Genomic DNA, 22,556 nt, shown 5'->3' on the forward strand with positions numbered 1-22,556 from the left:
ATTAGGAGGCATATTTGTGGCTAACTCAAATCTTTAGTTTGTGTGAGAATTCTAATCACTTATTTGGGGGGGGGAATACTTAACTGATTAAAAGGTTGGAAACCTGTATCATCTGTGAAACTGTATGGTTTTTTGTAATCGAGGTAGAACCAGCAGGTCTCATACCAAGAAACTAACTATACCTTCTCTCTAGCCTAGCAATGTTTTTTGAAGGGCTCAGGCTAATGCTAGCAGGGGACTTTGCTGACACAGGCAAAATACCAGGGCCAGCAATTGGCAGCTGCCTGGCTCCCTGTCTTCTGTCAATGCATTTAAAGTATCTACTTGCGATTATATTTTAATGATACGACCTTTAATTTACATGGAACAGCCACTTAGAGTGGTAAAGGACCATGCACATAGAGGTAAAAATAGACTGAAGTTGAGCTATTTTCCTAGACTGAGTGGGTGTCTAATTCCTTAAGACACTGTTAAAAGGGGCAGTTTATGACAAGATCTGGGATGACTATAGTGACCTTGTGGGACTCTCTTGGAATGTGGTGGAAAAAAAGACATCTTTAAATACTGGTTATAGGTAAAAAAAAAAAAAAGTGGCTGTTTTGGATTAAAAAAATGGCCGTTAAGCATTTCTTTCAGGTATGAGGTTGAATGTCTGCATCTGTGCCGTTTATATCTTCTGCAAATCTGAACTCCTGGAAGTCCTTTAATATACTTTTGTCTTTAACTTTTGTTAAGGTCATAATGGTTTCCATCCCTGAATACTATGAAGGAAAGAATGTCCTCCTGACAGGAGCCACAGGCTTCATGGGAAAAGTGCTTCTGGAAAAGCTGCTCAGATCTTGTCCTAAAGTGAAAGCAGTGTATGTATTGGTAAGACACAAAGCAGGGCAGGCACCTGAAGCACGAGTAGAAGAAATTACCAGCTGCAAGGTATGTGTCATATGCTCACAAAGTACATCTCTGTCCTTCCCTATAATGTTCCCATTTCATTTTGAAAACAACTTTGGTTTGTCTAAAGCAAATTATTGTTGTTTAAATGTTTTTCGTTCTAACAGAAATATAAAATCCAAGACCTGGCAGTGCTTCTATGGCTGGTTTTCAAGCTGTTAGTCTCTAGCAAAGCCAGTAGTGGAAAATTATCCTGTATTTAATTCAGGAGGAGGATGTTCAGCTGTAATGCAGAACTGAGAAGTAAAACACCTGAGTTAAAGCTTGTTAAGAGAATGTATAATCAGGCGCAAGAGGCGGTGTGGATGGGGAGTTGTAAGATGGGATTGAGTACCTTCTTTAGATCTCAAGCAAGTCACTTCTTCTCCTTGTGCCTTATTTTCTTTTCTGTGAGATGAGGCTTAGTACTTCCTTTTTCTTGATTGCTCTATTGGATCTACCAGTAAGCAAGAACATGTGATCTAACAGGTTGTTTAAATAGCTTATGTTTGTAAACAGAACAGAAATGTTTGTCTTAATAGATTCTATTATGGATTTCTGTTAGTCATACAGATTAGTATAAACCTGTGACAACAAAGGAAAGGCACTGAAATTCTGTGCTGTGGAAGTATTAAAGTGTTTATCTAAAAGACTATCTGTGCATGCTGGGTGGGATACTTTCCTCCTGAAAAGACTCCTTACCTTAATATTCTGGTGAGCTAAGCTGGGCATTCTTACTACATGCAGAACCATCCATTGGTGTTGCCCACTCTGTAATACAGAGTATCCCGTTTATGATGAGAAGGATGAACAGGAAGGGGACAGATGCTTAGTATGAACTTTGCTAAAGCAGAGTTTATTTCTATCCAGGTCTTTCTCTATGGGATATGGGAGTTGGCAGTTTAACTTTTCAGGCTTAGGAAATATGTTGAAATGCAATGTAGTCTCTACCAAATGTGTGGTTAGAAGGTGCTTAAAGGGAATCAATAAGAAAGTATGAACGTGTTTAGGCTAGGAGAGGTAAGTTGTTTAAAGTAAGGCAATGAATTTCTATGACTCTGACTAGTTAAGATTACAGCAGATGTGAGGATGGCTGTGTGCGCCTAGTAAATTATTTTCTGTAACCATGTCAAAACTCTAGCTCATTGCTCAAAAGCATCTGCTTGCAGTCCTGTGCAATGTCATAGAATGCAGCAGAATGAGTTACAGTGGGGTTCTGTCTTAAAATCAAGTCACAAATTATTTCTACATAAAACCCTCAGTTTGTCACTCCCTGAAACAAGGAAAAGATCTCCCGACCAAACTCTGAGATGAAAAAGGAAAAGTTTCTCAACCCCTTTTTTGTATACACTATTACCCAAATAAAAAGTGGAGAATATTCGGGCAGGGGGAGAGTAGCAGTAGTGTGGGCTGACTTAAACTTCAGTAAGACTTAAGCCTCAGCATAGCTTTTGGGAAACTTGTGTTGTAAAAGGTGTTTAAATTTGAGTCCAAATCTTCTGCTTGTAGTCTGTTTTCTCAGCAGGAGTTGGTATGATCTGATGTTTTTATGAGTCTCGGTGAATACTTATTGCTGGAACAGGTTCACAACAGAAGTTCTGGTAAGCAGGACTACTGCTTGAGGTAGTCCTACATCTTAGTCCCCAGAGTGAGAGCATAAAGAGATGGTGTTGCACATCTATGCAGACATGTAGGTAGGGTCAGATATTTGTTCTGTCTTCATCGCATGGTGAGACAAATTAGATTGAAAGTGTATTGTTTAACCGGCACTAATGTAATCAAGATTCTTCCAAAAGACTATGAACACTTTTCATAGGATATGTTGTCTTAAGTTGTCCAGTTGTAAGAGCCCTGCCAGTAATTTTTCACAGTTTGGATGGGCTCATTAAGTGTTCTACAGATGCTTGGACATTCTGTTTCTTGAAGAGTTGAAAATCTAAATGGGTGAATGTGATAATTAAAATAAACTGAGCTGCAAATAGCCAAAAAATGTTGAGGTTTCTACTTCCTTTGGACTTCAGGTATATAATTCCTCTGTTAATTTGCCATATGTATTGCGTGTGCTCTAGGTGTTTGTTTTTGTTCCTCACTGTACTGGTATCAGTGCTTGTACGAGGTATGTAGGAATAATGTATGGCTATGGAGGTGAAAAGGGGCAGAACAGATATAACATACAAACTAAAAGTACCAAACCGGTTCTTTAAGTGCTTATCCATGGGACTGCTTTTCTATTATAATGCATACCACACATTAATATGATTAAAGGTAGTTACTTCACTTCCCTGGAGGCAGGTACCATCATTCCAACTGAAAACATAGCAGGTTCATTTTCGAAATGACAAAAGGCTTCCTGCCCTTAGGTAAGCACTGTTCACTGTACCATGTGAACTAAGAATTGCAGAGGCTTTAAATGCTGTCTTGGCAGCTTTGCCCTTTAAGGGGAAGCTTCATGTTTGGGAGATCAGTTCAAGACCTCTATCACTGGAGATGTCCCATATTCTCACTATAGCATTACCGCTACTACTTTAGGTGGCCACGCAGTGAGCTGCATTAGCTTACAGTTGAGCTGAAAAAATAGCTACAAAACCCTGTTTTTTTCAGCTGGACCAGCAAGCTTGTACGCTCACGCAGCCACTGGGCTACTTGCTATTGCGAGTGCAGGAGAAACTACATGGAAATGAAGAAGTTGAGAGGGACCAATCTGTTTGGAAGCAGTACAAACTTATAGTGCCTTAAGAGTCATGAAACTGTACCTTTAGGTGACTTAATTTATAGCTGAAAATGAATTGACTTCATTCTGTAAGAAAATGTGTTTTACTATATGCATTCAGTATAACTGCATGCTTAGGGGGGGGGAAAAGTACTGCTGTGATTTTAATACATTTTCATTGACTTGTGTTGAAGCAGTTGCTAAGATATTTGCCCCTGTACAATTAAGAAGAGGGGTCTGCTCTGGTGAAACTTTCAAGTGTGTTTTATTCCCACAGTACTATTTTGCTCAGGAAAACTTGCATACTAATGACTGTAAGATGAGGCAAGAATTTTTATCTGTGTGTATTAAGCCACATGGTTAGAATCCAGTTAATTATGAGGAGAATATATGAAGGAATATAATATGGGTGAGATTTTTTCAGTGAGAATAGTTGAATACCAATTTGATAAGACTCAATCAGATGTACATAGCCTTTAACCCTGCCTTTTTCTTTTAACTAGCCAGAGAAACACTTTTTTAATCTGGAAGTTCCCCAAAAGTGGCATAATTCCAGGATAGCATTTCTTGAATCACTGGAAACTTTTAAAGCTTGATGAAAGCTTTCTAAACCTAAAAAACAGCATGACTCGTGCAAGTCTGCAAGAACTTGAATAGTTATTATCAAACTTGGGAAGTGGGCAGACTTTTCCCTTCTGTTAAAAGAAAGGAGATGACAGTATTTAGACTGCTACTTAAAATTTCTTTGAGTCCTGGTGTCTAATAGACACTATTCCTTCTTCTCGTACTGATAGGGATGAGTATTAAAAAAAAAAAAAAACTAAGTGCAAATTGAAGTCTTACTACCTTCTATACAACACATGCAATACTGCTTTCACTCTATGGGATAAAGTGTACACAGCGTCATTGCTGAATATGTTGATGGGAGGTCAGTAAAATGTTGTTGTACTATTCCTAACACACTTTTCTAACTTACCTCCTTCTCAAGATCATCAGTATAACTCTGTATAGGCAGAAAATGTGGGTTTTTTCTTCGCTTACATGAAATGTATCTTTTATCTTCACTGGCTATTAGTTTGAATTTTTAGTTCTGTTTTTTTGACAGCTCTTCGACAGGTTGAGAGACGAGCAGCCAAACTTCAGAGCAAAAATAATAGTAATTACGAGTGAACTTACACAGCCTGAACTGGACCTTAGTGAACCAATCAAGGAAGAACTTATAGAATGCATTAATATTATATTTCATTGTGCTGCTACAGTCAGATTCAATGAAACACTAAGGTAAGTCTAAAATTCTGTATACTCTGGTCTGGTAAACCAATGGTACTCAAAGGGAGGGGGTAAATCAGGTGTCTGTACAATCTTGCAAATATTCAGCCTGTCAGGCTACTTCACGTACTGTGATGTTTGTGTACTTGGTCAATTTCATGATGCCCCTTAAGTTTGAGGGAAAAGATTATTACCTTTTCTCAAGCTGTTGGGTTTTCATTTGCTCTTCTTAGAAAGATGGAGGCATGTTATTTAAACCTGCTTTGCCAGAGGTTAGAATTACACTATTCAACATGGAAAAGTTCATGTCTTTTTAAAGCTTTAGGCAAAAAGACAAATCCATTATTAGTGCTTAGAAACGAAATTATTTTTGTACTTTTGTTATAGGCCCCTCAGGTTTTGTTTGTTTTGGGTTTTTTGTTTTGTTTTTAACTAAATTCCTGTGCCTGAATTTCAAAGTCTCTTTGAAGGGAAACTGTTGAAGAGACTAGGGAGCACGTTGCTATTCCAAGTCTTCCTAGCATCATGTGTTGCTCTGATCTCTGGGATGAGTAGAAAGGGTATGAGTAAGCGGTAGCTATATGTACTGTGCTCACTAGTAATGTTAGAGCTTTTTTCCTAGTGTGTGAAAGGGAACACAAACTATTCCTTTAGCCTTCCTTGTTAGAAGGGGAACGCACGTTTTCAGAGGATACAGTTTTGCCAAAAAGTTATGTGGGGAAAGTTCTAGCGCTTCCTGTCTACCTGATGAACAAATAGGAGATTAAATACTGCTCAGCTTTCTCTGTGTCTTCAGAAAGTCCTTCATTAGGAAGAATAGAGGTTTGCATTGGAGGGAGTAGGGAGAAGTAGATGCATAGGGAGAAAAGTGAAAACTAAAAGTTAAACTTCATGTTGTACAGAAAATTTGTTGAGGAAATACTAGAGAAAGGAGTACCAGAAGCAAGAAAAGATTGTATTTGCCTTTTAGCAAAAACAATGACTTGATTTAGTGTTGAAACACTTGAATAAATATCCAATTTGGGTAAATGACTTTGAGGAATATCTCATCTTTTTTTTTTTGGGGGGGGGGGGGAAGTGAGGTGAAGTAAAGCAACTTTGAGATAAACCACTTCTCAACTCAGGTTTTCTTTGAGTTGTTACAAAGATTGGCACTACCTCTCTAAGAATGCTATACTGTATGCAGAAATGTCATAAGGTAGCCCATGTTTATCACTGTTTCATGGTCTTGAGATGTTAAAGAACTGACAAAAGCCCAGAGGGACTTCAAAACAGTTTGCAAGGCTGGTGGAGTTGGGTCCTGGTACAAAAAGCCTCTGGCAGTTTCCGCTTTCTTGGCGGGCCCAGTATGTTGTTTAGCAAAATAGAAAATGCGAGCATTTCTTAGGTGCTCTGGCCTCAACTCTTTCCTAACAGATATGCTGGAATGGTTGGAAGAACCTTACAAATCTGAAGACCACCTAGAGCAGCCTTCATCAGATATTTAACAGGAATAACTAGTGTAAAGTTAAAAATGTTTGGCTTGGGGCCAGTGGTAGGAGTAAAGTCAAGAAAGCAAAATACTCTGGGCTTATTTTGGAACTTTTCCTAATTTGTATTTGCTGTATACTTCTGTATCTTAAAATGGTGCATACAGCTCTGATTATGAACTCCTTCCTTTGACTTCTTGAAAGAGGCAGTGAAGACTGAGAATAATACTCTTATCTAAAAAAAAAGTAACTTACTGAGAAGTAACACTTTCCATTGATGTTAATTGCTTTGGGATAGTGGTCCCCCCTCTCCTGTCCCCCCAGTGCTTCAGTAATAATGTGTGATAAAGCAGTCTTAAACTTGGTGCATATTTGGGGGGGGACCAAGGGGTTTTTTTTGTTAATTTAATACTTTATTGCAAAGACTTTGATAAAGCTTTATTCAGCTGTATTCTTGAAACTTAATTGACTTAGTACATGGTGTACAAGAAGACTAGTGCCCATGGTAAGTTTTATAGACTAGAGAGAATAACTGAATTGTATAAAATAATCATAGTAGTTGGTCAGTAAGCTGTGTTCTGGTGGGAATTGTAGAGATATACGTACTCTCCTACAGTGTCCTTAAGGACTCTGTTTTAATGAGAAGCAGTGAAGTTGGAGGATGAAAGTGTGGTTCTTGGTGGTTTTCCTTTTTTTTTTTTCCCCTCCCTTCCTGTAATACTGTTGTGCTATTGAGCCTTGTGCTATCCTACAAGAAGGTGCTAGTCTCCAACTTACTAGCCCTCTGAGCCTTCCTTCTGAGTTGTTGACCTAACTCAACTTGAAGTTAAATGCATGCTGTTAAAACTGACATGCATCTCATGTGGCAGCTAGGTGTTGTGTTGCATTATTTTATTAATATTTTATTAAAAATGTAGGATTGGGATTTAGCTTAAGGAGATCAAAGGTATGCTGACTTTCCCACTCTAGTAATGGAGCATGAGGATGACAGTAAGAACAGGGTAAAACTTAGGAAAATTATCCTGAACATTGGGAGATGTTCTAGATTAAGACTGCAGCATATTGTTCTAAGCAGAAAGTTAGGACATTGTCTATGATCCTTTTCTGAGGAGGGTGGGGTGTTTCGGAATACTTTATATACCCATCACTGAGGCATTTAGAAGTGAATTGACTAGTTATTTCTTTTTGCTTGTTTTTTGTCTTGCTTTCTGCTAATCAGATTTCTGTTTAATCAACAGAGATGCTGTTCAGTTAAACGTGACTGCCACACAACAGCTCCTCTTCTTGGCACAGCGAATGAAGAATTTGGAAGTGTTCATGCATGTTTCGACTGCCTATGCATATTGCAATCGAAAACAGATTGAGGAAATAGTTTATCCACCTCCTGTTGATCCCAGGAAACTCATAGATTCTCTTGAGTACGTGTTATGTTTTATGAAGCTACTTCAGTAGTCTGTAACCACTTGCTTCCTAGTAATGAAGTACCAAAAAAGGTTAGGAACCTGAAAGATGAAGAAATTAGCTTACGCTGTCCTGTAAGTCTGGCAGCATGGCTGATACTTCCCTTTTCGGTAAAGGAGATGGGCTGAGGTTTTATGGTTACTTTCAGCTGAGCTAGGCGTGGAGTAGTACTGAAGGAGGGGGATGCTCATATCTATTCATGATGCCTCCTATGTGCTGAGAGTGGCAGTTTTTCAGCTGTATGATGAGCTGAATCAGGAGCTATTAGAAACAAAAAAGCTGTGCTGTTACAAGTACGCTAGCATCGGCATTGTGAAGGGAAGGGATAAAAACAAGACAGTCCCCTTCAACAGCAGCCTCTACTACATCCACCTAAATGCCATGGCAAGATCAGTCTGAGATACTGAAATAATATTATTTAACTGCTCAGAAACACAACTGTAGAAGTAGTTCCGTTAGGTATTCAGAGAGCGCAAACACTAAAAATCTGTTTCTGTAGCTTTTTAGTCTTGAATTGGGCATTACTGGGGGAGGAAAGTTACTCATTCTATATTTTATTTTCTGTGTATATTAGCTGTCCTGAGGTCTTATTTGCTAGCTGTCAAACCCTAACTGAAACAGGCGGCAAATACGGGATAACTCAAGTGTAATGTAATAAAGGAATAATCTTGTCTCTAAATCAGTCTCTCCCTTCTTCCCTGTCATACAAAATATCACCCCTTGTAAGAGAAGTATGAAACTAAAAATAACTAATTAAAAAGTAAAATATCTTCTTTAACTTGTTATGATAGATGGAAAAGCACTAACATTAAAAACAAATGAGCTGCTACCTAGAATGCACATTGAACCAACCTGTTTTTATAATGTTGACTTTAAATACACTTTAAAATGAGATATTCTGAAATAGGCATATTTTTTCTATCTTTTCTTTACAAAAGCAGGATAAATATAACTTAAACTGCTTGCTTTGGGCTTGGACAGCTGTCTGTATTTTAGAACTCATGGCAATGAGGGGAGGCTTTTGTAAACTTACACAAGGATGATCTCTCTAGCCAACAGCTGACTGAGACACATAGAAACAGATTTGTGTCCCTTTCTGGGCTTTTCTACCCCTCTTCCCACCCCAGTTCATATCATGAAGGCAGTCTGATGCATGTCAGCTTTGATTGTAACAGAACATTGGGGAATAAGAATAACAATGATGGCTAAATTCTGTTTATGTGGCTAAGATGTTGGGTGGCTGAGGCAAATAAAATCCAAGTCCTGTTTTGAAGTGGAGAACACCAAAGTAGCAATAGTTCAAGAGGCACACCTCTGTTGTGCTTGTGTGCTATGAAGGTTATTACAATTTTAAATACAAACTGCTGAATGAATTGGGAAGTGAGATGAAATTGAAATACTTAACTAAATTAAGGGGAGAAACATGGTGACCCAGCTTGCCTCAGAGGTGTGGGATTGCTTAACACCACAAAGGTTTAGGTGATGCTTGTAATACAGCTGGGACTCTTTTCCAGTGGCATCACTTCCTAGGTCACTTAATGCTAACTGAGGAGCAGTGTGCCTGTGTCCCAAAGACTAACTTGCTGTGTCTGTACTTCATGTTTGAGAACTTAGTTGATAGAATTGGGATTATTGTAAAGGAATGTACTACTTGCTCTATAGTTGGTGTATAATAAATTATTTACTTGGGCAAAAAAGTAAATAGTGATACACGTCTTTCAGTGGACACTGAACGTGCAACCCTTCTTTCTTTTACTGAGAAACTTGTTTTCATTTCAGTCTTTATCCCTTTTTCTTTAAAGGACAAAAAAAAATTCATGGTAACTTTAACAACAAAAGAAAAAAAAAAGATTTGATATTTAACAAAGTTCATAAATGTACTTACTTTCTACCAGTACACCATATGAAATAGTTCCAAAACACTCTTGGAACTGGGTACATGTTCTGGTGAAAGATTTTTTTTTTTTGTTCTTGGCATTTACTTTCAAATGTTTAGGTTTTAATGGTTTAATCTGAAACAAAATGAGCATGAAGTTAGTATAAACAGTCTTCTGTAAGTTGGTAGTAATGTCCTTAAACAAACCAGCCTAACTATACTGCTGCTGTAGGATCTCAAATATTACATTCTTCCTTAAGATCCCTTTTCAGAAGGGTTCTATATATGCGTTTGATACCTTAATTTAAATGGTGGTATATAATCAAAATGAGTAATAGACAGGCTCTATTAAACTTGATTTTTCTGGCCTCTGGGATTGGCCTTCAGTTTAAATAAGAAAAAAAACCCCTAACTCTTATATTTTGATGAACAGTATTTTAGGAGGCTATGTGGCTTTAAAGTTAAGCGCAGTATAAGCTGTCAGCAGACACTTATTGTTTGATATGCAAATGCTTATGGAAATATTTTACAACTTCCAGCTGTTTAAAGTAGAAAGAAGTATGTGACATGCTAACTTCAGTGGGAGTTGGTGTTAAATTCTGAAAATCAAGCTGAGACTTAAAGTGTACTAGTTTAGTGTTAGATACTGGGGTAGTTGTAGAAACATGAAATACAGAACTGAGTTTTTAATTATTGCCTAAATTTCTTCACAGAATTTCTTGTTCCTCTGTGCTTATGTAGCTTCTAGGGGAATGGTAATGCTTTGATGGCTTCAGTGTGTTTTTTTGGTTGAGGGTTTGGGGTTTTTTTTGCCTTGGGTGGTGTTTTTGAAGAAGAGATTGGATTTTAATTTTACTTTCTAAAGTATTTTTGATTTATCTGGTTATCCTTTTTACATACTGCTTTCGACCCCGTCCCCCCCACCCCCAGTGAAGCAGCATGTGGTAATTTACGCTTGCCTCTTATTTTGTTTCTTTAGGTGGATGGATGATGGCCTAGTGAAAGATATTACTCCTAAACTGATAGGCGACAGACCTAATACTTACATATACACAAAAGCCTTAGCCGAATATGTAGTACAACAAGAAGGTGCAAAATTAAACACAGCCATTATAAGGCCATCTATTGTTGGTGCTAGCTGGAAGGAGCCTTTTCCTGTAAGTCATTGAGTTTTCACCTGACCATCTTGCCTGTAAACTGTAGTACGTACTGTCAGCCTGTTTATCTAGTCACCTTTGTAGAGGAAAATCTTTTAGACTATGAAGTTGTGGCTTGGTTGCTTCTGGATAACAACTCTGATACAAAAGCTGCCAAATATGGTATTCTTACGTGGAAAACTTAGGGGTAAATTACTTCAATCATAGAACAATACACTTCTATCACAATGGGATATACTATTTCACACACTAAATAAATGGTCAGCTTTTTACTCCATGATTCTGTGTATCTTCATCTGTTTTTCCCTCTTCAAGATGCTTTGGTATGTCCGTACCGGCAAAGGATGACTAGGAAAACTGGGGACTGCAGGACATTAAAATGTTTTGGCTCTGCTTCTTGTAGTCAAACCCTGTAAGCTTTGCAGGGGATGGCATAAGTTCTATGTACCGTATGCTATATTGATATATGGCATATGTACTATATGCTTCCTCCTATATGGGAGATTAGTGTTGGAATACCTTCTCCAGTTCAAGACTGAATGTCTCAAGCCCTTAAAATCCATATAATTAACTTTGCATGCCTTTTTGAGTGTGTACAATGTACATGTCAGACCAATAAGTATATAGTGTCTAAATGCTGTCATTAAAGATGAGCAAGAATGTCTTCTGTTTGAAAAACGAAAAAACTAATAATCGATAGCAAAACTGCTTCTCTGTTTTCTGAGTTGCTAGAAGCTAGCCTACAAATACTTGTAAACTTGAATACTTTCAACATAGACATAATTATACAGACAACACCCTGCAGTTTATTCAATAAGAAATAAACAAGCTAGCATCTCACTTTGAAGGACCAGTGAATCTATGGGTAGATCTCATCTGAGTCATAGCAACTTGTTACATCACCAGATTTTGCTATGGAAGAACTTCATTTAGAGACATGGAAATTAATATCTTGCTCCTCTTTATTCTCTTTTCCCTCCACCCCTTCCACGTGTAGAAACTTGTCAAATTTTCACTTGAAACTGCTGACTTAAGTATACTCTAACCGAATCCTTTCCCTCCCCCCTGTTCATAATAGGGATGGATTGATAACTTCAATGGACCTAGTGGTCTCTTCATTGCTGTAAGTAACGAATATACTTAAATTTTTTTCCTCCTTTTGGAAGGCAACAAAGCTTCATATGTTTTACTGGTGAGTCTTCTGTCTCTTTGTTGTTGTTTTGTTCTTTAAGGCAGGAAAAGGAATTCTTCGAACAATGAGAGCTTCCAACAGTGCAGTAGCAGATCTTGTTCCAGTAGATGTTGTTGTCAATACGACACTGGCTGCAGCCTGGTATTCTGGAGTTAATAGGTATAACAGGTGACAATAGAGTACCAAGTATTTTGAAATGATACTATGTATTAATAAATCAGTCTTCTATTGAGTTTCTAATCAGTGCCCTGCTATTCTCCCAGGACAAAGGAATCTAAGGTTCTAACAGCATTAATCCCTCAAAGTGTAACTTCCTTATGCCAAAGAGGAAGACATCATCTACTGATACTGTTGTACAAGCTATGCCTTAAAATTCTTTCCTGGGCCTTGTTGTAATCAATACAATCTACAGTAATGTAGGTGACACCTTCTCTGAAAGAAAAGACATATGGTAGTTAAAGGAGAAAAATACTGGAAGATGATAGAGAAAGCAAAAAATCTAACATAGGACTGATGCTTTCTGCTTTTTGTAAATGATGCTGTTGAGGGAAAGGATAACTCTGGGTATGTCTTTTGTCTGTCTTTTTAGAAGGTTGTTTGTCTTCTAACTTGCTCTTTTGTCTTTTTCCCCCAGACCAAGAAATGTCATGGTGTATAACTGTACAACAGGTGGCACCAATCCTTTCCACTGGGGTGAAGTTGGTATGACATGTTTCTTTTTTTCATAAGCTTTAATAGAAAAATAAGGTCACATAATAAAAGCACAGGCTATAATCCGTAAGTCATATTGCACTTTTACTGTTGAAACTAGTATGATAGCCATACCTCTCAATTTTGCAGTGTATTGTGCTTTTTCATTATCTTCCATTGTTAATTCTCTCCCCTTGTAGCATTATCACTGTTTTATCACTGTTTCATTTTGTTCTTGGGAGTTTTTTTATTCCATTATAACTTAAACTATGGGAGAACGGATCTTTCTGTTTTGATGCTGCCATGGCCTAATCTTCAAAGTGTGGGTAGTGTGCAGAGAAAAGCATTGCTCAGAGGAGCAGTAGTGATGTGGGGTTTAATGCCAACTTTACTAAATACATACGGATAAACAACCCACAACTAGATGTTTTGTATATCTGCATAATTGAGAGGTATGATAATAGTTTTGCACTTGTGTAGCTCTTTGTTTGGCTCAAGTTAATCGTTTGTTGAGGCGGCTTTTTTAATCTTCAGATAGCTACATGAGACTTCAACTATTCATGTACAGGGAAAAGTAATCTTTAAGAAAGTATGGCCACCTATTTTCAACTCTTAGATATCCTGACTAGAGTATAACTGACGTGCCAAAAGCTTTGGAATAGTTTTTGTTATAAATAGCAATACAAGCTGACTGGCATGGTAAAGCTGTTCATTAGCTTTCAGTTTTTTAGAAATAGAGTTCTTAAGCTCAGATCATTTTTTCTTTCAGTTAACTTAAATACTTAAATCTATTTTATTTCTATTGAATGCTTTCTTCGTGCTTTTTACTTGCTTTTGCCCATTTTATATATATCTGTATTTATAAGCCTTATTGCTTCAGCCAAACTTGGAAAATGCTGACTTCATTTATATCTGAATTTGAATCAGGGTATTTAAACACTGTCTATAACAACAGCATAAAGTTACAAGAGATAATACAAAGATGAGGTGAATTTCAATGTAACTTTTTAAGACACTGATCCTGCATATATGTTGAATATTTTCAGGTGTCAGCAGGAGTTTCTTATGGAGTCCCATCCTAATTGCTTTTTTCTTAATGCTTAAATATGGATAAGTTGTTTAAAAATGTCATTTGAAATGCACTTCAGATGCTTGCAAAGTCCTCAGTCCGTTTTTAACGCAAGAGATTAGAATAGCCTTCTTCATGAAATATAGATGACTATTTAAATAGCTTTACATGCTATATAAACTGAAATTGCTGTGAATTTTTGAAATCAACAACTTCTAAGGTAGGGAAGAGGAACAGAAAGAGAGAAGCTACAATAAAATACGATACTGAAGATGAAGGCATAAAAGATCTCTTGGTTATAATAAGAACCAGTTTAACAGTATTCTAGGTTAAAAGCTTATGACTCCTATTTTCTGTGGATTGTAGATGAGTTAGGGTGGCTATTTAAATAACATACTGAAGTAAATATTGTACACTGTAATGTACTTTGAAAACCATTAAATTTATACATGGTTATTATCAAAGCTGTTACGCAACTTTTCTTTCTCAGAATATCATGTAATTTCTACTTTCAAGAGGAATCCTCTCGAACAGGCCTTCAGACGGCCCAATGTAAATCTAACTTCCAATCACCTTTTATATCACTACTGGATTGCTGTAAGCCATAAGGCCCCAGCATTCCTATATGATATCTACCTCAGGATTACTGGAAGAAGCCCAAGGTAACGGTGACTAGCTCTGTCTTGTCTGTTCCTCTGACTTTTAAACAAAGCTATGCTTACAGTATGATGTATATTTATTATTTTTTTAACTTTTTCTTCCCCTGAATGCTTTGTGACTAAAACTCAGCCTTTTTTTCCTGAGAACAGGTCCTTGAATTCAAAGTGACTTTGAACTTTCTAGCAAAAATGAGGATGTTTTTGTTGGGTAGTTTAGGGGTTTGAGTAGTCAAGGTAAACAGAATTACAAGATCTAGCAAGTGATATTTGTTCTTGGATAATAAATATTCAAAATATGTTGATCCTTATTTTTTCCTACAGGACACCACGTTAATTTGAATTTCAAGATAAATCCATTAGAAGGTGCAGTAAGGCACCCTGACTTTAGTTTACAATCCAACCCTCTCTTGTGTCAATATTGGACTGCAGTCAGCCATACAATGCCTGCATTTTTGCACGATCTTTTGCTCAGATTGACAGGTCATAAACCATGGTAAGAAGGACAGGGCTAAAAATACCTTGCTGGTAAGGTGGTGGAGACTTTTGAAGAAGACGTGGCATGGGCACTACCTAGATTTACTAACTATCAGCAATAACAATCCAGTGGTGGCATTTCTAAGAGATTAATGACTGGCTCAACAATGTTGTCCAAGATATGTCTCGGATCAGAATCCTAGTCAGTCATTAAACTCCAGGAAGTGGCTTGCATTAAGATTGTTGTTGCTATTATAAACTGAAAATGGAATGGGAGACAGTTAATAATTGCGGGTTATTCCTGTAGATGATACAACTTGATCTGGTATGTTGGTTTGTATCATCTCAACATTCCATTCAGTTTATAATACTTACACTAGTATCTGGCTAACTTCTTATGTGGTGAAAATGGCATAGCTCTGCTAAATAGGCTAAACTATTAAGTGGAAGGAATATACGATGTCACTTCAATTTGTTTCAGATTTGCCAAGCCATATGAATTTAACTCACTGCATATATGTTATGTTTTCAAAAGTATTTGTCTTCAGACTCTATAAAATCTCCACTATTAACACAAGTGAGTATTCATTCATTGTCCTGTAGTCTAGGTCTGTCTTACAAGGAGGGGAAAAGTTAATGTAACAGACTTGGCACTGGATCAGTAGAAGGAAGCCATGTAAGTGGTTTGTAGGAGAAAACTTCTAAACTGCCTTGGGTTCTGTTGTTCCAAGCCTACTCGATAGTGTAATACTCACAGCAACAGTAGTGGCAGGAGGCTGTGCCTGTATAGTAATCTTCCCACATTAAAAAGATGTAAGCTCTTCAGATCAAAAGAAGGTATTGAACGTACAAGTTCCTACCTTTTAGGTTCTTTTGCAATTTTAAGTTATTATTAATAAAAATAGATAGAAATTCCCTGACAGATGTGAAGACTTCACCGCTCTCTAAAAATAGTTATACTATAAATGCCAACCTACTGTCTTTCAAATGGTTAGGAAGTAGTACTGCCAGAACACTGTCAGTCTTTAAAAGGCGTCTAGTTTTTTAAGTATTTGATCAGTGGGAGTAAAACAAGGCTGTGAATAATCATGTTGTTTAGAACACTCTTAGCAGTTTTATATTGTAACACTGGGAATGTTGAATCTTGTTTTTGCTCTTCCTGGAGTTCTTACTTGATGTCCAAAGATGGAATTTAGAACTTTAATCAGTATTAGTACAATTGGTGACGTTAAATATGTATTTTCTAGCCTGTCAAGTATTACTGATACGAGTATTCCTAATTAGTTTAATATAACAGTGGGTGGGTGAGTTTCCTATCATGCACAAGATTTCCAGTTTGGAGGAGGGATGGAAGATTGATCTAAAACAAGCTATTGTTCAGTCATTAAGAGGTATTGTTCAGTCATTAAGGTTACTCAAATGCACTTGAAAGAAAAGTGTTTGATACCCAGCCCACTCACAGGAATATAGCTTTCATTATATAGTGCTTTTTTTTTTTTAAGCATTTAAAAAATAGGAGCCTGCAATAGGAGCAGTAGAAGCAAATAAATATATAGATGCAAGCAAGACATGCAGTGTTAAATCCTAATGGGCTTCATGTGTTGTTTAATAATAGGAGAAATTTGAGACAGATCTTTACTCTTCTACTTTTTTTTAGTCTTCTGGCTCAAAGTACTTTGAAAGCTGCTTTAACTGATGGGCTTACAATGTCTGGGAGACAGTCATTGTATAGGGATGTACTACTGTTGCTGTGGTCATTCTGTCTAGTTGACAAAATGGTTTTAATTACCAGGTGGCATGTACTAGGAAACTTCTAAAGTCTTGGAAACATTGTTGGAGATTCTTAAACTCGATATAATGCTGTTCGGAGTGAAGAAGGGCTGGCTTAATCTAAAATGTGACCTTTTCCAACGTGATTTAGCAGAAAAACTTGAGCAGTATAGCAAAAATGTAGTAAAATCAGCACAAGAAAATTCAAATACTGTGCTAACTTGACTTCACATGGTCGATGGCCTGCCCTCTCTGTGCTGAGTCTGAATACACTTCTGAGGACTTTATTGTGTACAATGTAGGAAAAACTCTAAGCAATGAAATTACTGTGTAGGTTTAACTGCACTGTTGTCATACTGTCAGGATATTGTACTGCAACTGAATGAGAAATTTTTAACAAGTGGAAGAAATAGATCAGGCCTATGACCTTTCAGAGCTAAAGGATTATGTTCATAATAACAAAAAAATCTTCCTGTTCAGGGTTGGTTTTTTTTAAACTTATCTGTTGAAATCTCTGCAATATGAAATCATTCTTTTGCACCTCACTCGTGGAAGCAATGTTTTTAGTGAGATGGAAATCTCTGCTGTTTTTGCATCTAGTTGAAGGTTCTTGAATTTAGCAATTCTCTGATAATATTAACAGTAAGGAAAGGGAAGGAAGAAATAATGCATATAATATTTCTTCCAAATTTTATAGAAAGAACATGTACAGTAAGGATTGGCATAATGAAGATTTAGTATTTTATACTAAATACTTACGACTGTTATAGCATTGTGCAGTTACGTAAATAGTGGTGATAATCCTTAGCATCCAAGTTTAAGGATAGTGTTGTCAGTAGCTTGCCATATATACTTAGTTTTGTAGCAAAGCTTATTAATTGTCTAACTTTAATATAAGGCATAGTTCTCTCTTGTAACTTTGCATAGTGCTTACCACAACAGAACCATATGTTATTTAAAAACAATTCAGTATATTGAAATCTTAAAGCCTTTAAAACACACACCCAGCAGATCTTTCCAATTACTCTGGAAGAACAGAACGCAGCATGAAATACTTAAAGTTGTAATTCAGGGATTTCTCCAGCAATTCATTTTCTGTTACTGCTTCTTAGAAAGCTGAAGAGAAGGTGTGGTTGATGTATGTAGGGAGGTGTAAAGGACATAATTTCATATCTATCATTTCAATTTAAAGCTGCTTAAAACTTAACACGAAGCACCTTTCACATTTCTGGTTTGTAAGACAGTAACTGAGTAAAGAGTATACTTCTATTGAATAGATCAATATGGTTTTCCCTCTTGGAAGCACTTTTAAGTTGTGCACTTAAAGGAACCACAGAGCTGCTGGAAAGATAAGCATTCCAGTGCTATGTCTTATGCTTCAAAATTTACAGCCAAATGAAAATCTGAACAAAGACGAATCTGAAAGCTTGTTTTATGTATTTTAGAGGAATCCTTTTAAAAAAAAAAAAAATTAATTACCTCTAATGCTTATGTGGAGACTTGCAGTTTGGCAGCCTGTAGATCCACTGAAGGATCAGTCTGTATTTAGCATCAGAACTGTTTTTAGCCTGGAGACAATAGGTTGTGTGTAAGACTTCTTCAAAATGCAGTCATAACCTTAAGCCAGGTCACTTTTGATTGTCTGGTATAGAAACATGCTCACCTAACTTACAGATAATTGAATTAACTATTGCTTAAAACTTTTAATTCCTGTGATGGGCTTCTCAAACTGTTGTAATGTATTTTGTGTTAATGGCAGTAAGGACAGCCTAGTAGAGGCGAAATTCCACTTAGTATCTAGGTGAAAGTCTTGCATGCTGTCACACTGACTTGCTGACTGCCGCTAGTGTTCCGTTCTTCATGATGATCAGCAGGTCTGGCTTTTTTTTTCTGTCTTTAGCTTATCAAGAAGGTGTGATACAATGCTTGATATTATACTGACTGGTTATATATGGCTTTGATATTTGACTTGTATCCAATGGCTATCTCTGGAACAACCTGTGGAGTATATATTTCAAAACTTCAGGTTGAGAAAGAAAGTTCTGTTATGTGTATTCATGCTCTTTTTCGAGTCGTGTGTGTATTCCCATTTGCAGGAGGAATATGGTGCCATTGAACTTACAAAACTTAGTCTGCCAGAGCTACGTGTCCACTAAATGATACTCATTGCTGACACCTCTGAATATGAGAGGCTGTTACCATACTTCTTTTTCTTTAAAAAAAAAAAAAAAGTGTAGTTTCATGTTGATTTAGTGCAAACTAACAAGCTGTCACCAAGAGAGTTGGTCCTCTTCTGCCAACTTTGTAATTGATCTAGCAGTTGAGAGAATGTGGAGACATTTGATTCTTTTGGCTGATAGATCAAGAAACTAACCCTACAAAGAAAAAAAACGATTTTCCACTGGTGAATTGAATCAGCTGGTTCTGTGGCCAGTCACTAAATCCAGTTTGAGTTGGAGGGAGGGGAAAAAATCTGTAGCTGAAGTAAACAACTCTTTTTAGCCACTTGATTTTTTTTTTAATCAGCTTAGCTATGCTTTAAAACTATATCCATAAGCAGAGACAGCAAGATTCCCAGCAGAGATTAGTCTTTATATTAGTTTAAATTTAGTTTAGTTTTTGTTTATAGAAAAGAGTGAAAACCAATGTCAGTGGCCAGTAACAAGCTCAAAATCTACACTTGTCTAATCAGATATTCATTTGCACCATTTAGTATTTTGCAGGGGCACAAGTGCAGTAGTCTAAGCACTCTAACTAAAACTCAACTGCTCTTCCAGCTTAGCATAAGAACACAAACTGGGGAGGCACAACAGGGCAAATCAACTAAGTTAAATAATCTTAAGACTGTCAGTGGACAGACCTCTGCAAAAAGTCTAAGCACTTGGCCACCGTGTCCTGTTTGGCACTATTTTTGTCCAGGCCATTTTGCTATGAGGTCTCTTCTGGCTTACCCGACCAGTGATATCTTTGCTTTCCAAGTTTTGAGTTCTTTTCTGAATTTCTTGACTTAACTATTATGCTTTTTTTAATGTTCAGTTCTGTCTTGTTAGCACAGGGTATGTTATGGATGCACAGTCTAGATTCCTAATTATTTTTGAATCAGTGGAACTCTGGTTCAACTCAGCTCCCACTGTTGCCACCTTGCCCAACTGGTGAAACTATAAACAGGTGTTTTAAAGCATCTAGAAATATCTACTAATGAAATTAGCTGGTGGTCTAAAATTTGAATACAGGTCTGAATTTTACTCTGTAGATAAGTTCCTATGGTGTTTAAGGAAAAATATTTGTGCTTTTTGTGCTTCAGAGATACTCTGCTTTTTCAGTGGTCTCTGCAATTTGTATTACTCCATTTCATGAGAAGAAAGAGGCAATTTTGATATTCTCTTAGATACTGAGATGCCAGCCATTAGTGACAGTAGGGGACACTGATGTGATGCAAAATACTTTCTTTAGAAGAGTTTTTAGGACAATGTGCTATATCCCTTCTACAAGTACAAATGCATCAAGGCAGCTTTCAGAGAAAAATCGGTGGCTCTTATTGCTTCTGTGAACTGTATTGAACAAAACTTACCTTCAGAAAGACATTTCCTGTTAGTGCTGGGTTCTGCTTTCTTTGCCTTCCCTTCCCCTTTGCCCCCTGTGCTTAAAATAATCAGTGTATCCTGCTATAAGGATCAAATTGGAAGCAGTTCTGCGAGATGGAAATGGCTCAAGCACCCAAAGCAGGAATTTAATAGCATTAGGTTGTGTGGTACTAGTTAGTACTTACGAAAATCGAGTGACCATCTCCAGCACTGTAACACTTGAAACAATTTTCTTGTCATAAATGTTGGAACTTTGCATCTGAGAGACTGGATGACTCGCATTTTTTGGGTCCACTTCAGATAGTCTGATCAAATAGAAGCTTGCCCAAATTGATCCTTATAATTTCTCTGTACTCCAAGTGATGGTTTTGGTAGAGCTGCTTCTTCTGCATAATAAGGGGTGATGGAAGGTATTTCTGCATATTTTGAAGTAGCATAGAACTGATCACCTAACTAGTAGGATCTGCTATGATCTATCTGTGCCCTTAAATATTTTCCTGCCCTTTGCTGCAGTAACAGTAAGGTTAAGGGGCTAAGCCATATTTCTGGTGGCTTTAAGCCTTGATCTCTTAGTGACCATGATAAACCAATTTTGTTTTGTTACAGAGATCTGGTCTTGCAAGTGTGCAGGAAGATTAGGGAAACTTACTCCCTTGCTTAAAGTTGTCATGTGCCTATATTCTGCACTGTGCAATTTGACTCTTTCATCAAGTCAAATTGTTCAGTACAGCTAGGTATTCCAGTATGCTGAAGTGAAAAGTGTTCTGTGTTTGTGTCCTAAAACAAGAGTTACCAACAGAAGACAAGACTACAATCTTTTTTTTTGGGGGGGGGGGAAGAAACTTACTATTGCACTGGGAAGTAGGATTAGGAAAAAAGGACTGTCCTATAATTTCTGATTCTATATAAAGATTGGACAGCCAAAGTCCACTTTAATAATATGCAGAAACATCCTGTTGATCTAATATAACATGCTTTGGGTACAGAGCAAGATGGGATATGTTAACATAGGGGTGTGGGGTTGGAGGGGAAAAAATTTACAATCTTACTGTCTGTTTTTTCTTGTTTGAACTAATCTTTACCACTGTAAACTTGTACATTCCATGCCTTGGACTGTAGGATGATGAAAACAATAACACGTCTTCATAAGGCCATGATGTTAATAGAATACTTTACAAGCAATTCTTGGATCTGGAATACTGAAAATATGACTATGCTAATGAACCAGCTGAACCCCCAAGACAAAAAGGCAAGTAGCTGTGTGATGTGGGCATGGGGACTGAAAATGAAATATAAGCTCATTGATTTAAGATTGAATAAGGACATGAACTGGTAATGCTGCTTACTGTAATGTAGAGCTAACCCTAGTACTAACTTAGTGCTGGAGATTCCTGTCACATCCATTCAGTTGTGCCGGGGCTGTGTTATGAGCTAGATCAGTGATACGATCAGAGAGGAGGAAGGGCAGGAGCCCCTTGAAGGAAGCCTGATGTAAAAGATGGTTGTCTTTGGAGTGGCCTGATCACGTGGTCTGGTGTTGCCCATATATCAACCAAGTGGCCAAGCTGTAATGGTGTTACCTATATCATGAATAAAACAAGGCTTTACTTCTTGACTGCTGTCTCTTTCCCGAGGAACAGCAGGTGAGTTTTGAGGGACTCTTTTGCTTGTTTTTAAACTAGTAACAACTTTTATATACCCTTTTCATGCTTTGGCCAGAGAGCCTGTGTATTAAAAGAAATGTGAGTGTAAATTCTGTCACTACTTTCTGAAGCACACTCTTGCTGTGTGACTAAAACTGCCCCATGCAGGGGGAAAAGTGTAATGGAAGCAGGATGTCAGAAGAGTCCCAAAGGTTGTTGAGGAAGAACAAAAATTTGAGTGCAGGGTCTGAGTAAGAGTGAATGAAAGAGCTCAAAGGAAAAGTCTTAGTCTTCCCGCTGTGTGTGGTTGTTGACCATCTATGTGAGTCTCTGTTTTTGCGCTATGTTTACCAATCTTAAACTAACAGAAATGCCTGGATGTGGCTAGCTGGTTCACCCTGGTGACTAGTATTGACTGAAGCTACCTTCTTTACCTGCATGTATGCCTGTGCTGCTGGATTCCCACCTCGCTGCCCCTCATATGGCTGGGAAAAGTTATGCAGATCTTACTGGATTAATTCAAAGTTATTAAAAATATATTTGTGCAATAGTGAAGCTGTAGTGGAATGGAGGAGTTGTCCCCCACCCCCCCCCCCCCATATGTTT

General features: G+C 37.4%; 1 protein-coding gene across 4 annotated transcripts in view; it reads left to right on the plus strand.

The window, feature by feature from the left end:
* Window positions 1-739: 739 nt before the first annotated feature.
* Window positions 740-22,556, plus strand: part of FAR1 (fatty acyl CoA reductase 1) — a 27,452-nt gene continuing 5,635 nt past the window's right edge. The window contains exons 1-9 of one of the 4 annotated variants that reach the window (XM_009334489.1): window positions 740-930; window positions 4,743-4,918; window positions 7,614-7,793; window positions 10,692-10,869; window positions 11,948-11,992; window positions 12,102-12,229; window positions 12,696-12,763; window positions 14,311-14,482; window positions 21,427-21,556. In XM_009334489.1, the coding sequence (XP_009332764.1) occupies window positions 742-930; window positions 4,743-4,918; window positions 7,614-7,793; window positions 10,692-10,869; window positions 11,948-11,992; window positions 12,102-12,229; window positions 12,696-12,763; window positions 14,311-14,482; window positions 21,427-21,556 (1,266 nt within the window). In that variant the 5' untranslated portion in view covers window positions 740-741. Of the gene's footprint in view, window positions 931-4,742; window positions 4,919-7,613; window positions 7,794-10,691; window positions 10,870-11,947; window positions 11,993-12,101; window positions 12,230-12,695; window positions 12,764-14,310; window positions 14,483-14,800; window positions 14,973-21,426; window positions 21,557-22,556 lie in introns of all 4 variants that reach the window. The other 3 variants (XM_009334490.1, XM_009334491.1, XM_009334492.1) reach the window with 3 other exon arrangements.

Source organism: Pygoscelis adeliae, unplaced genomic scaffold (assembly GCF_000699105.1).
Source record: "Pygoscelis adeliae isolate BGI_AS28 unplaced genomic scaffold, ASM69910v1 Scaffold171, whole genome shotgun sequence".
Classification (NCBI taxonomy): Eukaryota; Metazoa; Chordata; class Aves; order Sphenisciformes; family Spheniscidae; genus Pygoscelis; species Pygoscelis adeliae.